Source organism: Argentina anserina, chromosome 1, assembly GCF_933775445.1.
Source record: "Argentina anserina chromosome 1, drPotAnse1.1, whole genome shotgun sequence".
NCBI classification, from domain to species: domain Eukaryota; kingdom Viridiplantae; phylum Streptophyta; class Magnoliopsida; order Rosales; family Rosaceae; genus Argentina; species Argentina anserina.
Genome location: NC_065872.1, coordinates 11,918,813 through 11,932,685, shown reverse-complemented (window position 1 = coordinate 11,932,685; position 13,873 = coordinate 11,918,813). Strand labels below are relative to the sequence as shown.

General features: G+C 37.2%; 2 protein-coding genes, 1 long non-coding RNA gene and 1 other non-coding gene across 4 annotated transcripts; 1 reads left to right on the top strand and 3 right to left on the bottom strand.

The window, feature by feature from the left end:
- Nucleotides 1-2,518: 2,518 nt before the first annotated feature.
- On the bottom strand, nt 2,519-3,355 carry LOC126795775 (uncharacterized). Its single transcript, XR_007672268.1, has 2 exons — nt 2,853-3,355; nt 2,519-2,776 (listed from the first exon to the last, which is right to left on the bottom strand). It is a non-coding gene; the product is annotated as an uncharacterized LOC126795775 (long non-coding RNA).
- A 4,765-nt stretch (nt 3,356-8,120) lies between these two features.
- On the top strand, nt 8,121-10,528 carry LOC126782727 (uncharacterized). Its single transcript, XM_050508037.1, has 4 exons — nt 8,121-8,877; nt 9,942-10,034; nt 10,146-10,213; nt 10,317-10,528. Exons 1-4 carry the CDS (start codon nt 8,251-8,253, stop codon nt 10,477-10,479), a joined length of 951 nt encoding a protein of 316 aa, XP_050363994.1. The 5' UTR covers nt 8,121-8,250; the 3' UTR covers nt 10,480-10,528.
- A 136-nt stretch (nt 10,529-10,664) lies between these two features.
- LOC126782737 (wall-associated receptor kinase-like 20) lies at nt 10,665-12,682 on the bottom strand. The gene is made up of 2 exons (XM_050508048.1): nt 11,746-12,682; nt 10,665-11,142 (listed from the first exon to the last, which is right to left on the bottom strand). Exons 1-2 carry the CDS (start codon nt 12,638-12,640, stop codon nt 11,087-11,089), a joined length of 951 nt encoding a protein of 316 aa, XP_050364005.1. The 5' UTR covers nt 12,641-12,682; the 3' UTR covers nt 10,665-11,086.
- Nucleotides 12,683-12,819: 137 nt separating this feature from the next.
- Nucleotides 12,820-12,908, bottom strand: TRNAY-GUA (transfer RNA tyrosine (anticodon GUA)). Its single transcript is given in 2 exon segments — nt 12,820-12,855; nt 12,872-12,908. It is a non-coding gene; the product is annotated as a tRNA-Tyr (tRNA).
- Nucleotides 12,909-13,873: the final 965 nt, after the last annotated feature.

Here is a 13,873-nt window from a genome sequence, read left to right as displayed (position 1 = left end):
ATGGATCACCATCTCATTATCAACAAAATCAGCATACTCTTTTTTAGAATCATCCATTGGATTGACTATAGAATCTAAAGGCAACGGTGCATCATCAAAGTTTGGAGAAGCTACAGAAAGAGTAGAAATTAGATTTGAACTTGAAGATGAGGCATTAGTTATTGGATACCATCTAGTAAGATTTTTACATTGCTTTGACTTCGGCATTGAATCAGACAATTTATTAGAGACTACCTACAGATTAAGAAACAATGCTTATATTAGACAAAATGTAGCAAACATACAAACACAATAGCAAGGCAAACACAACAGCAGGGCAAACACAGTAGCAAGGCAAATACAAAACTCCATATTAATTGTGAATTTGCAATATAAGTAATATAACCTAAAACTAAAATTAAATTACTGTAAATCAATAAGAAGTATAAATTTTAGCAATAATCATTTGACAAAACTTAGAGTTCATACAAAAAAAAAAGCATAATCAAATTCTCAATTTAGTATTTGAAATCAATACACCATTGTTTGATTTGTCACTCCATGCCTGCCTTTGTCCAGCCTCCAGAGACTCTAAGTAAAAACTCAAGTACCCAGTAAGATTAGAAACAAATTAAAACATAATCAAGTCAAATAAGAAAACCCAATTGAAAATAATCTTATATAAGCTTACAAATTGTTGATGAAATCTGAGAGAGTGAGGTGTAGAATTGAATGCACAGTAGTGATGGAGAGACTAAAAGGGAGGTGAGACTTTGAATCTTTGATGGAATGAACGAGATTTAGAAAATGCACTGAAATGAGCAGTTGATAGAGAGTGTGAGACTGAGATAATTGAGAAAATTGAGAGTTATATCGAGAATGATAGAGATGAGTGAGAGTATTATTGATTTAGTGTAGTACCAAGCAGTTGATAAAGAGTGAGGGACTGAAAGAACTTAGAGTTATATCGGAAAGAATATAGAAAGTGAGAATATTAGTTATTTAGTGTGGTACCAAAAACTATATATAACTAAGTCCCCCCTCCCCCAACTCTTGCCTTGCATCCGCCGCTGTCCGGTACCAATGAAATTATGAATTTTCATCAGTGTCATGCCTATAACCAAGGGCATTATTATGTTTTAAAGCAAGCCATCAACACACTTTTTTCACTGACCATGCCAAAGGGCAAAGGCATAATTATGTTAATTATGAACCAGTTAAACAAAGACTACGTATAGAAGTTCTAAACTTCTAATACACTAACATATGATAACGATATGTGTTTCTGCTTGGAGGATACTTACAATATATTCTTACTTGTGATCTAAATTAAGATTTTGGAGGAAACTTATTGGTTCTTAGAGCATCTCCAACAGCTTTTGCATTTTACAGAAAAATGAGGATTTTGCAAAATTTTGACATTTTTTCACTCCAACAGTTTCTCCATCACATTCTCCAAAATAAAGAAAGTGATGAGAGAATGTGTTTCCTCCTCCAAATTTACAAATTCTCTAAAAACATTTGCAGAATGACAATCATAAATGTTTTATCAATCTCTATGTCTCTCTCCACTTTTCTCTCAATCTCAACGGTTTGAAATATGAAGACATTATTGATCTCCTACCATTTTTTTCTCTCTTCAATTAAATTTCTATTAAATTGAGATTATTTTATTATGATAATAGATTAAGATGTTAATTTTATATTATAATAATAAATAGTGAATCTGCAAATTAGAGAAACTGTTGAAGTTTGACAATGATTTTTTTAAAATATTTTGTAATTTATTTCTCTATAATAAAGAAATTATAGCAAAACTGTTGGAGATGTTCTTATGTTGTTACAAGAGATTGGTCTTTCTACTAATTTGTGCGGCTTCACTTCCTATCATTAATGGCATCATGTCGTGCTTCATGATAAAATTGAATCTACATACATAAAGTAACGGTTTAGTGTTGAAGTTAATAGCTAGATGGTTTCTTACCTTCACGTTTTAATTTTTTTAATCATAGGAATTAATGCCGAATTACCAAGCTAAATTAAAATAGTTATTGATTGTAATCAATAGGAAACTCAACAAAAACTACGCATCCAATCTTAGTTAATATTTTGGAATTCTAATTGGGTTGAGCACTGTTGCTTCATTTTAGTTGACGTCTAATTAAGGACATACATTATGTAATTCACTCACTTCACTTCACTTCACTTCACTTCACTTGTCTTTGGAAAATCCTTGGTCCGTTTTGATGTGTGGATACTTTCTTTCATGAATTGCAGTTCCCTCTTGCTTAGTTCGTTAAATTTCAGCACAACAATTGCAGAATTTTATCGACTAATGAATCATTTCTCAAAAAAAAAAATGATGGCGGCCGGAGAAGGGTGTGGAAAAGACAAATGCATGGAGCTAGTGGTGTAAGTGTGTAACTTTGGTGATTAACCCATGGACTCGATAAGTTACTTGGGGAAAACCAGGAGCTGAAGAAGTTTATCATCCTTTGTTCGCAAAGCATGTACCTCAAAAATTTAGGACACTTTCAAGTTTCAACAATCACACACTTGTATATATTTCTTCAAATTTAACCGAGAACACAGACCATGCACCTGATTTCACTTAATGAAGTCTTGAGATTTGAGAATACAAGTGGCAGAAGTTGACAATCGTAGCCAGAAGAGCCCTCTGGTATACAGGAACAAGCTCAGGTTAATTAGGTGACTTAACTGAGAGCTTATTCAAGGCACATGCAAGTCATGTCCACTTCCACCACCTCATGTGCAAGTCACGTGCCTTAAAAGAGATCTATTAACATTAGTTTTCGTTATTAAATAATTCAACTGCAGTAAAAATCAGAGAAAACGTAAAAACCATCGGTCACCTCTCTCCATCTTCCCAAATAGTCTCTCCCCATTCATGTTCGCGTCACCAGAGGCATGCCTGACGCCAGAATTTCTTTCTCTCCCGAGAAAGCCGCCGAGGTTCTGGTAAGGCTGAGGTTTTCATTGTGACGTCGTCCCATCCGTGGTATCCGCCGCCACAGTCGTCATCAAGTCACTGACGGTGTTTGGCCGCCATCTCCAAAGAGATGAAGCGGGTCATGGTTTCGGGTTGACGAGTCTGCAAGTAGATACCAAACGACTCCGACGATTAAGAGATCCTCCTCCTCGACATGCTCGATGGGTCTGCAATTATCCAATCCAACCTTGATATTGTTCATGAGGAAGCTGAGCATGTAGGTATCCAAGGGAGTAGGGAGCCGGAGTCGTCGTAGGAGTCAGTGGGGCTCCGGGCTTCGACTGTGGTTGAGGCTGATGAAGAGAGAAACTAATTTGCTGGGTTTTTTTTTGGTCGTCCATGGAGGTTTAGAAAGAGAGAAACCTCTCTCTTTTATTTATTTATCTGTTTGACTTTTTTTTGGCTTGATTTTATTGTAACGGAGTCATCTCCGATGTTAGGGCCGGCTAAGTACCAAATTGAATGAATTATTTTGAATGGTTGATGATACTTGGTTCACTAGCACCATCAGAAACTGAAAGTGATGGACCTTTGTATAAATCGTAGTTTGGTTGACAAACTAATCATCATTAACAGGTAACCAACTTACCAACCTGTAGTCGAAACACGTAGACTATGAAGAATATGTGCGTCTTTGGATAGGGACACACATACTCACCGGTAACCTTACCTGGCAAGTTTAATTAGCTGTTTAACTCTGACCATGTTTTCGGTCATAGGCTAGGTCTTGATATGTGCTTATAGGTCTTCGTCTTGTTTAATGTGTTATTTCTTAATGCTGCTAATCATGTCTCTAACTCAATATTATATCTGAAGATCAAGCTAATGATGGAGCAGACAATCAACTTGTCTTTTAATTAAAACTAATAAGAAGTACTCCCTCGAATTGAAGCATATTTGTGCTTATTAGGCGTTTTTCCGAATTTTGTTAAAAACAGATCGATAAACTAAAATTTGATTCTATGTACTAATATTGTATATTCTTCACTTTGGCCTGGAGTAAAATATAAGCATGCTTATCTCAGATACGCTAAAATATTTTTCATGAAGCGTATTTGATTGGGAATTAGAATTAGTGTAGAAGCGCTTTATTAGAAGTTTCATTGAAAATCTCATTTGCAAATAGATCAATCGGCCATAATTTTTATTCAGCTCTCATCGGAGGAAAAAGGTTGTATTGGAAAGTGCTTTGATACGCTTTATTTTTGCTTAATTTTTAATTTCGCGATTCTCCATTCTCCAAGTACTGTTTCTGTAATCCAAATCACTGTTCTCTCACTTCTCTGTTCAACCAAAAGCAATGTACATCAAAATGATTGGCAAATATCTTGGTATTCACAACATTATATTTTGGAAGGATGAAACTAATGCAAATGAACTACTTTTAAAAATCTAAGCTTGCAGGTTGGAAGAAAGGAACCTTGTCAAGGCTAATCTCTATTTAATGCCAAATCATATCATGACATGTTTCAAATGTCCAAAGAAAGTGACCAATGAAATTGACAAATCAGCCCGGAATTTCTTTTGGGGTTCTGAAGACAAATACTCACCGGTCGCTTGGTATCAAGTTTGTATGCCCAAAGCTGCTGGGAGACTTGGTATTAGAAAGATTGTTTTCTTTAATAATGCAGCTCTAGGCAAATTAGACTGGAGAGTCGTTACTGATAATGATAACTGGTGATCTATGATTGTTAAGAGAAAATATTTTTTTTCCACGCTAAGAGGAAACGTACCACTTATCATGACACTGTTGCTTGGAATGGCATTCGAACTTGACACTAGGCCACTGATCATGAAAGATATGCGTTGGATTGTTGACAATGGTAAGAGTATTAATTCAAACTTCAACTAGTTTTGTTTTTGGAGAAATAATGGTTTCATTAATCAAGCCGCGTTACTTTGTAAGCTGACATGAATCTAGATTCAAAGGTGGAAAAGTCACCCGGTATAAGTATCAACATATGATCGGTACTTTCATTATAAAATAAGCACATAAAAAAAACTAAACAACGAATTATAGACTGAGCATTCAATTAAACCTCTATCGTCATCTAAAGACTTCATTTGGTATGCATAACATCTGGAGTAGAACAGAAGGATCCGAGCTTCAACTAGGTTTTTGATACACCTCTTATCAATTTTATTCCACATCATCTGAGAACAAACCTAAATTTGGATAATAAAGTTGCTAACTATCTATTCTCTTATAATCAGAAGAGGATTTGCTAATCAAAACATACATTTTTTTACCGAAATGACCCTTATATATTAAAATATTTATAATAATTCTGATCAACATGACTAAAATAGTAATTTAATTACTATAATAAAAAAAGTGGTAGTCATCTGAAAACTTAACCCACCACTTTGTAATTTCCCTTCACACACATAGGATGTGTATTGTGCTAGTATTGATAATAGTAAGTGGTGCAAAAATAAAGGGAGCTTTTATTCATACCTCCCAAAATGGCACTTGGACCTCTATTTTTTTTCCTACATAGTTTTGACTTAATCAATGCATATGAAATTACCAAAAAACATATAACAATAAAAATACAAGAAGGGAAATAATTCTTTATTTATCTATTATAAAATACAAATGTAGATAATTATCCTTTATATTTATTGTTAGACAATCTAAAATGGGATATCAAATTGCATTAAATGATTTAATTGATTACCTTTTTTTTTATAAATATCATTAATAAAAAATTTATGTAGTTGATAAACATCAAATTGAATGTGGACGATTTAATGTATAAACTATATAACTATATAGAATTTCTCATAAATTCGATTTGAGCCAAAAAAAATAAAACTCGTTCATTAGAGGTTAGAATATTTCATATACGTTGATGAACAAAACTTGTTAATTAGAGGTTAAAATATTTCATATACATTGATGTTACTATCAATGAATGAAAAATATAGTTTACCAATTTATTATGAATTTAGAAAACGAGTGGAAGAGTTATCGAATTAATTCGAGAAGATAATTTGTGTGATTATTATGTATTTTCGAATTGTGTATAATAAATGAATATGAAATTGAGTAGAAAATAAATTAATAGATAGTGGTATTATTTGATATATCAAATTAGATAATGGACATTTTAGGAAAACTTTTGAGGTCTAAATAGTATTTTAGGTATTTATAAAAACAAAATAGAGGTCTATTGAGTAATGATGTCTAAATACTGTTTTTAAAGGTATGAATAGAAGCTCCCAAAATAAATTAGATTTGTTTCTTGAGAGTGATCTTGTGAAAAGTGTTATGAGCATCTTTTTGCCCTTGAGTGAGCAAAATGATGAATCATTTGGGGACCTCCTGCTAATGGTAAGTACTTCATTAAATTTGCTACTTAGATTCAACATGATAATCTTAACAAACATCAAAATATTAAGCTTCTAAATAAAATGTGGAAGATTGATGTTCAACCGAAAATCAATCTTTCTAGCTAGCTTTGATTAGGGAACGCCTTAAAACTAGAGATAGACTCTAAATTTGGTCTAATCAATTATAATTCTTGCCCCATCTGTAATGAGGATAATGAATATGCTGACCACCTCTTTGGTGAATATAGTTTTGCTCAACAAATTTGGAACATGGTTGGCCTCAACCAATCTATTTATTGGTCCGAAGGAATAATCAAGGTTTTTGAGAACCTGTTTCTGCCCAAATTTATGATCAGGACCTTTTTGCAAAGGTTTTAACAATGTCTTGGTTCATTTGGAAAACTAGAAATGATTTGGTTTTTAGAAGAACCAGGCCAAATGCTACTGTTGTAAGCTTGTGTGCAGCAAATCTCTTAGCTACAAGTTTGACTGAGAACTCTAGCTCGGGGGAGGGGGGATTAATTCTCAAACATCCTTTACCATTATTAATTAGATGGCAGAATCCTCCTAGAGATAAGGTCAAAGATTAACTTTGATGGATCCATTAGGAACGATTTCGCTACTGGAGGTTTCATCTTGAGAGGTGAAGATGGTCAGCCGATCTATGCTTTTCTGTTTGGACATACTTTGGTTCCTATTGTTGAAGCTTTGGCGCTTAGGAATAGTCTGAAAGTTGCCATTGATGCAGTTAAGGGGGTTTAACCCAACCTCCTTGGAGATTACTTTTGATTTTTAGGAATATTAAGGCCCTTGCATCTCAGTTTAGTTGTATTAGCTTCCGACATGTTTTTAGGTAGGCAAACTTTGTTGATGATTTTTTAGTTGATCTAGGACATTCCTCACTGGCTTGTTGGTTTGAGAGAGTTCCTCGTGAAGCTTCTAGAGCGTTATTATTTGATATTGTAAATTTTAGTTGCCCTAGAGGTTTAAATTAATAAATTAATTTTTTTTAAATGTACATCAAAATGAACGTTGTTTGGTGGTCCATAAAGGTATTTGGTCAATTTCAAAGCACATCTTGATCGTAGCCTGCCATTGATAAACAATTAGGATCTGTGACGCTATGACAATTCAAAATTCAGACTAGAATTGAAGAACAAATACAATATATTGGGAGTTTGTGACCATATGAGACCGTTGCTTCAGTCATTCCAATGGCAAGTTTTCTCAAATGGCCGGCCAGTCGATACCGAACTGGATCATATACTGTTGAAGTTTCCTCATGATTTTGTTTTTATTATAGATGCCGTGCAAAACTTACGCATTAAATTTGACAAACTGAATGAGGAAGTTGGGTGATTTTTTTCTATTTCTCATATAGAAAAATAGAGTGAAAACATCATCACCGGCCTATGAAAACTCAAGATGGTGAGCCAATTGATAGTTTTTTGGGGTTGCTGGACACATTTTAGTAGATCATGAACATTTTACCATATATATACTAGACACATACGTTAATACGCACCTTAACCAACTCTTAGTTCCAACTTCAACAACGCACAATTAAGAATCACTGCAAAAATATCATCCATTCTCAGAGAGGAGGCTGGTCTAAATATTAGATCATTATGGCTCTCACTTTATTATAGGACAAAACAATGAGAAATTCATGTACTCAAATTCAAAGAGTGAGAAATTCCGTTTTTGTTTTTATTCTTCCAATTTCTTAATATCGCGCCGTTTACCAACCATAAATAAAAAACTTAAAAACCCTTTTTTTTTGAAGGATAAAAAACCCTTCTTTGTTGCTATGTAATTGGCAGCTCCGCCAGTTCCTTATTCCTGACTCCAATCTCAAACCTCAAACTCACTCCCTTTCTCCTTCTTCCTTCTCCGTTCTCTCATTCTCCCTCAGCCTAAACAAAATGCCGATGTGCTTCAGCTTGATCGCCTCGCGGGACTCCTGCTTCCGCTCCTCCTTCTCCTCCGCCGGCCTTAAGTCCACCACCACCGATCTCGGCGAAGGCACCATCATCCACAGCTGGGTCCCAAAACACCCCTCCCCATCCAAACCTACTCTCCTCCTCATCCACGGCATCGGAGCCAACGCAATGTGGCAGTGGCACGAGTTCATCACCCCTCTCACTTCCCGCTTCAACCTCTACGTCCCTGACCTAGTTTTCTTCGGGGACTCATACTCGTCCCGCAGCGAGCGCTCCGAGACGTTCCAGGCCCAGTGCGTCATGGGCCTCATGGAGGCGCATGGCGTCAGGGGTAAACTGCACGTAGCCGGAATCAGTTACGGCGGGTTCGTGGCTTACAGCATGGCTGCGCAGTATGGGGAGAGGATTGAGAGGCTGGTGTTATGTTGCGCCGGAGTTTGCGCGGAGGAGAAGGATATGGAGAAGGGGATGTTTCAGGTGAAGAGTGTGGAGGAGGCGGTGAGTATATTGCTGCCGCAGAGGGCTGCGCAGGTGAGGCAGTTGATGAAGATTTCGTTTTACAAGCCGGCGACCAATGTGCCCTCATGTTTTCTCAACGATTTTATTGAGGTACTATTCATAACTCCTTCCTTCAGATTGATTTAGTTTGTTGGTGACATTGTTTCTTGTTTTGACTAAAACAAATAGAAAATGCACTTTTGTTATGCACCATGTTTCTGATTTGAATATTTAAAGAAGTTAATTTGGCACGAAGAGAACTTTTCAAAGTAGTGTTCTTTGTTTGTTGCAGAAATTAAGAAAATGTGATGTCAAAAGAACAATGAAACGAAACGGATTAGGGTCGCTTTAAATCTTCACAAATCCAAATCTGTTCTAGTATGATCACTATGCTGGCTGATTATAGAAATAAAATTAAGCCACAACTATGCGTTTGGAACTAAAACAATAGTGCAATTGTACTAGGCAGGCTAAGAAGGCTTAGCTAGTATGCCATCATGATTCATGAGAAAGTGAAGTACTACAACGCCTAGAACACCATTGAGAAAATTTCAGGGTAGTTGGTGGATGCTGAGTCAAATTAAAGATGCTACCTTTTTTGTTTTACGTATTAAACAAGCATTATGAGTTGTTGATGGGGCTTAAAGGGTTCTACTTTTTGTCTTCTTGAGCCAATTTCTATTTTCTAGGTTGAAACGGCATAATAGATACAGATCTCGATTGATCCCTCCACAGAAGTCATTCTCATCTTTTGTAATTATCTGTCTAGTGCTGTATGACCATCCCCAGTAGCATCTTTTGTTATAATTTCCATTTGTGTTAGAATATAGTTTGTTTGGCATCAGACTATATATTATTTCCGACACAGATCTTCCCCCGGTTATTAAGGGTATATGTCAATCATGCATAGTTGTCCATGAAATTTGTTGAGGGGCTAGGGGATGCAGAACGATAATATCTTTGATTTATTTTTGTTTACCATTTCACCTAGGGGTGGAAGGTAGCAGGTGAACTGCAGTGCTATTTTATAGTCATGTAATGCAGTTCTCCTCGCGATCGTGTTTGGACATATGAGTTCTATCACTTCTATGTTTATGCTCAGTATTTCACTTTCTGAAAATTTGATGGAAGTTGCTCTATGCTGGTCTCATTGTTGAGTTTGGTTTCATTGGCAGGTAATGTGCACAGATCACGTTCAAGAGAGGAGGGAGCTTATTGAAGCATTACATAAGGACAGAAAAATGTCTAATCTTCCGAAGATTACTCATGTAATTTTCTAGTCTATCTTGTCATAACTCATAACTGCATTTTAGAGTCGTTTTGTTTAAGCTTCTGGTTTTTTCGGAGGACTTAAAAGGCAATGTTTCTTGTTTTTGCAGCCTACACTAATAATCTGGGGGGAGCATGACCTGGTATTCCCAATGGAATTGGCACATCGATTGAAAAGGTATCCAGAAGGATTTAGTTCAATAACATCACTGATGTGTTATTCTATTTCCGGCTCATAGACTTGTCGATCTTACTGTTCTTGACCTGATCATCTTGTACAGGCAAATAGGCGAGAGTGCAGAGCTTGTGACCATTAAGAATGCAGGGCATGCTATAAATGTAGAGAAACCGAAAGAGATGCAGAAGTACATGAAGTCGTTTCTCCTTGATCCACTCCCTCAGCCTAAACAAGAAAAGCAGAGCAATGGCCACAAGGTGGATTAAATTGTGGGAAAAGTTGGTAAATTAGAGACGAGTTGTTGATTTTCGATCATTTAAACCTTACGTATAGTATTATCTCGGAGACATGTGGATTTGCGAGTTTGCCTTGTACAATATATGTATGGCCAAGTTGAGTGGTTTTGAATCAGTAGTCGTTTTGTATATTTATAAGACGAGTTGCTGTATAGAACGCAGAAGATTTGAGTTCTGATCCGATTGATCATCACAACTGAGCAGTTGCAACTGATAACAGTGAAAAACCAATATTGCTCTCTGGAAATTCCAAGCTAAAATTGAATTGGGGTGATTCCTAAAATTTGGTACAAAGCAAATTCAATGAACTTAAACCACCCAACTTGGTGCAATCTTCAAGTGGAGGCCGTCACATCTATTTGTGCATAAAATGCTGGTGGCTGGTGCTCTTGCTCATCTTTATTCCTCTTCTCTATATTTCCATTTGACTATTTTATCATTACTCATCACTTGCCCTGCTGTTTCCTACGAAAACAAGTTCACTACTTTGAAGTCCTTCAAAGTCCTACTACAGTACAGCTTACAAACGTCAAAACAAGCGCAATTCTTATCCGATTCTCAACAAAAGCCATCTTCGTCAAGCTGTTAAAATGGCCAGTTCAGCCAGCACCATGAGCCCCAACCAAATTTTCCCTACAAAATTGAATAGACTGATATTTTAGCATACTAATAAAATGTAGCTCTTAATTATTCTGCAAGAATAATAATGCCTTTACCAACGGAAAATGTCCTAAACTTGTACATAAAAACTAATGCCAGTTCAAAATGTTTCGGCAAAACTAGGTTAATCTTGTGGGTCACATAAGACTAGCTTAATATGCAATCGTAGACTAACCTCATATAGGTGATCTCCTTTTGGTGCAGAATCTGAAACGTACGTGATAAGTACTTGTGTTTAATTTACTACCATGTTTAAACTTAAGAATTCATCACATGCATGAAAGTAGCTAAGGTAGTGAGTACGTTCGTCTCGCAACTTCGACTGTAAGGCTCAAGTAACGTGCATTTTCACAACTACGTCATATAAGTTGGCTTTATTCTCCAAAAACGAAAATCGAATGTAATTCTAAGCCACGTTCTAATAGTTCTGCAAAAGTACTGGATTGCCCTGAAATAAAGTTAAGGCATCGGGTTCCTATAGAAGTATAGAACAATAGCTTTTTTGCTTTACTATTTTATTTATTTTTAAACTAATTAATTAATAATTGGAGAGGAGGAAGAAGAAGAAGAACTTACAAGCCGGAGAAGCTGGTAAATCAGAGCCAGATTCCGAACTCCAAATGTCACCTTGTTGAACACCACTGTAATTATTGTAAGAACAATCCGAAGTGGTGTTGTAGCGGCCATCGTTACAAACACAAAGAAACGTATTATCAGAAGTAGCATAACCACAAACACCACCACTCATTTCACAACTCTTGCACTTCGTCTCCACAATGCCACCATCCAAACCGCCTCCGTGGTTGTAATTCAGCGCCACTCCATACTCCCACTTGCTCGGGTCCGTCGGATAATCCCCGAGCGACACGACGGAGGTGTATCCCTTACACTTGAGCCCCCGGAGGTCTAGCTCACCCGTGGCGTCTAGGTTTCCGGGGGAGTAGACGCAGCAAGTGTTCGTGGGAGGGAAGAGAGGGAGGTTGATTCCGGTGACGGAGGGACACGTATAGATGGCAGCGCAGAGATGAGAGTAGGAAGGGTCGCAGAGTGGGGTGGAGGAATCTTTGAGGGTGAGAGAGGAGGTCGGAGGTTGGCAGGAGAGGAGGATGAAAGTTGATGGGCCGAGCTGGAACGGGCTGGCCCAGTCAAAGCCCAGGTTGGTGGAGGTGGGTTGCATGGAGGTGCAGGTGGACATGGAGGGTGGCGTTAGGGTTATGGTGTTGGTGGAGTAGGAGATGGAGGTGATCGGGTATGATCCGGTGTGGGTGGTCAGAAGGAGCTGGTTGGCGGTGGTTGTGCAGGTTGTGTATGGTTGGAAAGTTGGGGAGCCGCAACCGGGGCCGGAGCCGAAAGGGTAGCTCAGGTGAAGGGAGCCGCAGGTGGGTTGGCAGGAAGGGCTTTGGGTAGTGGTGGTGAGGAGGAGGTTGAAGATGAGGAATGAGAGAGCAAATGTTGGTAGCTGTGGTTCCATTGGCTTTTTCTCTCTCTCTGTTTTGGTGGTGTGAGTTTTATGAGCTTATCGTAAAAGCTGATCTATGGGGATTTTGGGGTAAGAAGTGACATGCATCATATAATCAACGTGACCTTCTATAATCAAATAAGTATGAAAATTTATAATAAAGTAATTTGACAAAAAACAAAAACCAAAATTCCGACCTGCCGGATTCGAACGAGCGACCTAAGGATATCTGACGGTTACCCACTACAGTTCTCCGCTCTACCAACTGAGCTAAGGTCGGATGCCTGTTTGTTAAATGTAAAATTTAATATTATACCAGGTTGCATACTTGCGTTTCCGTCTTGCTAACACAATTTTGATCATTGCTTATTGAGAATCACTGCTAGGGTTGGGTTTGGCACATTACCAATTTATTTTTTTCATTAACATCTACCAACTAATTGTAATTAGTAATGAGAAAATTTGTACAATTACCGACTATTTAAGCCTATGTACCAAGTTTTCGGTATACCGATATTTTCGATTGGTTCGGTTAGTAATGATCATTTACTAAGATATAATATCGGCCCAATTAAGTCTAAGGCCCAACTTAATTTCTTTGCTGACAAAAGAAATTTAAACAAACTTCATAATTCATACAATAATACGATTACATATCCAACAAAAGGAAATCGAATTTTGCTAACAAATTCAAGGATTGATGCGGAATAGCAACATCGATGACTTCACTCTCCTCTTGTGATAGGCATTGGTTTGGAGCTTGTGGCATTCCTTCCTGCCTTATAACCTTGATTGAAAGCATTTTCTGACATGAACCAAAATTATTAGAACCAACGTGTGAAAATATTCAACCAACAGGTAAAGACACTAGAACTCCAGAAGAATGCCTCATAACCTTATATAATGCTAGATATACAATGTATTTAGTTCAACAGATCATGTATATAATGTTAGATATGCAAATCTCTTCTTATTATACTTGTGGTATCCACTGCCTCCACTAACATTACTCCCATTCAACTTTGATTGCTTCGGATCCATGTTTTCATACATCGGGTGAGAAGTGCACTTCTTGGCATGGTTCCACATCGAGCTAGTCCCATTTTTTGATAACTCGCACAACACTTTATCATTACAATGGTTACAGATGCACCATTTTGGATCCAAGGTCTCTGTTCCTAGGAGCTTGCACCTCGTAAAATGATTCCAAAGAGGGCTTTTGTTGGCAGGTTCCTTCTTTTTCTT

Bases quoted from the DNA above. Each gene is read 5' to 3' on its own strand.
- LOC126782727 (XM_050508037.1), top strand. From the start codon at position 8,251: ATGCCGATGTGCTTCAGCTTGATCGCCTCGCGGGACTCCTGCTTCCGC. The intron at 10,035-10,145 runs GTAATTTTCTAG...TTGTTTTTGCAG, and splicing joins ATCTTCCGAAGATTACTCAT to CCTACACTAATAATCTGGGG. The intron at 10,214-10,316 runs GTATCCAGAAGG...CATCTTGTACAG, and splicing joins TTGGCACATCGATTGAAAAG to GCAAATAGGCGAGAGTGCAG.
- LOC126782737 (XM_050508048.1), bottom strand. From the start codon at position 12,640: ATGGAACCACAGCTACCAACATTTGCTCTCTCATTCCTCATCTTCAAC. The intron at 11,143-11,745 runs GTAAGTTCTTCT...TCAATTTTGTAG, and splicing joins TTTACCAGCTTCTCCGGCTT to GGAAAATTTGGTTGGGGCTC.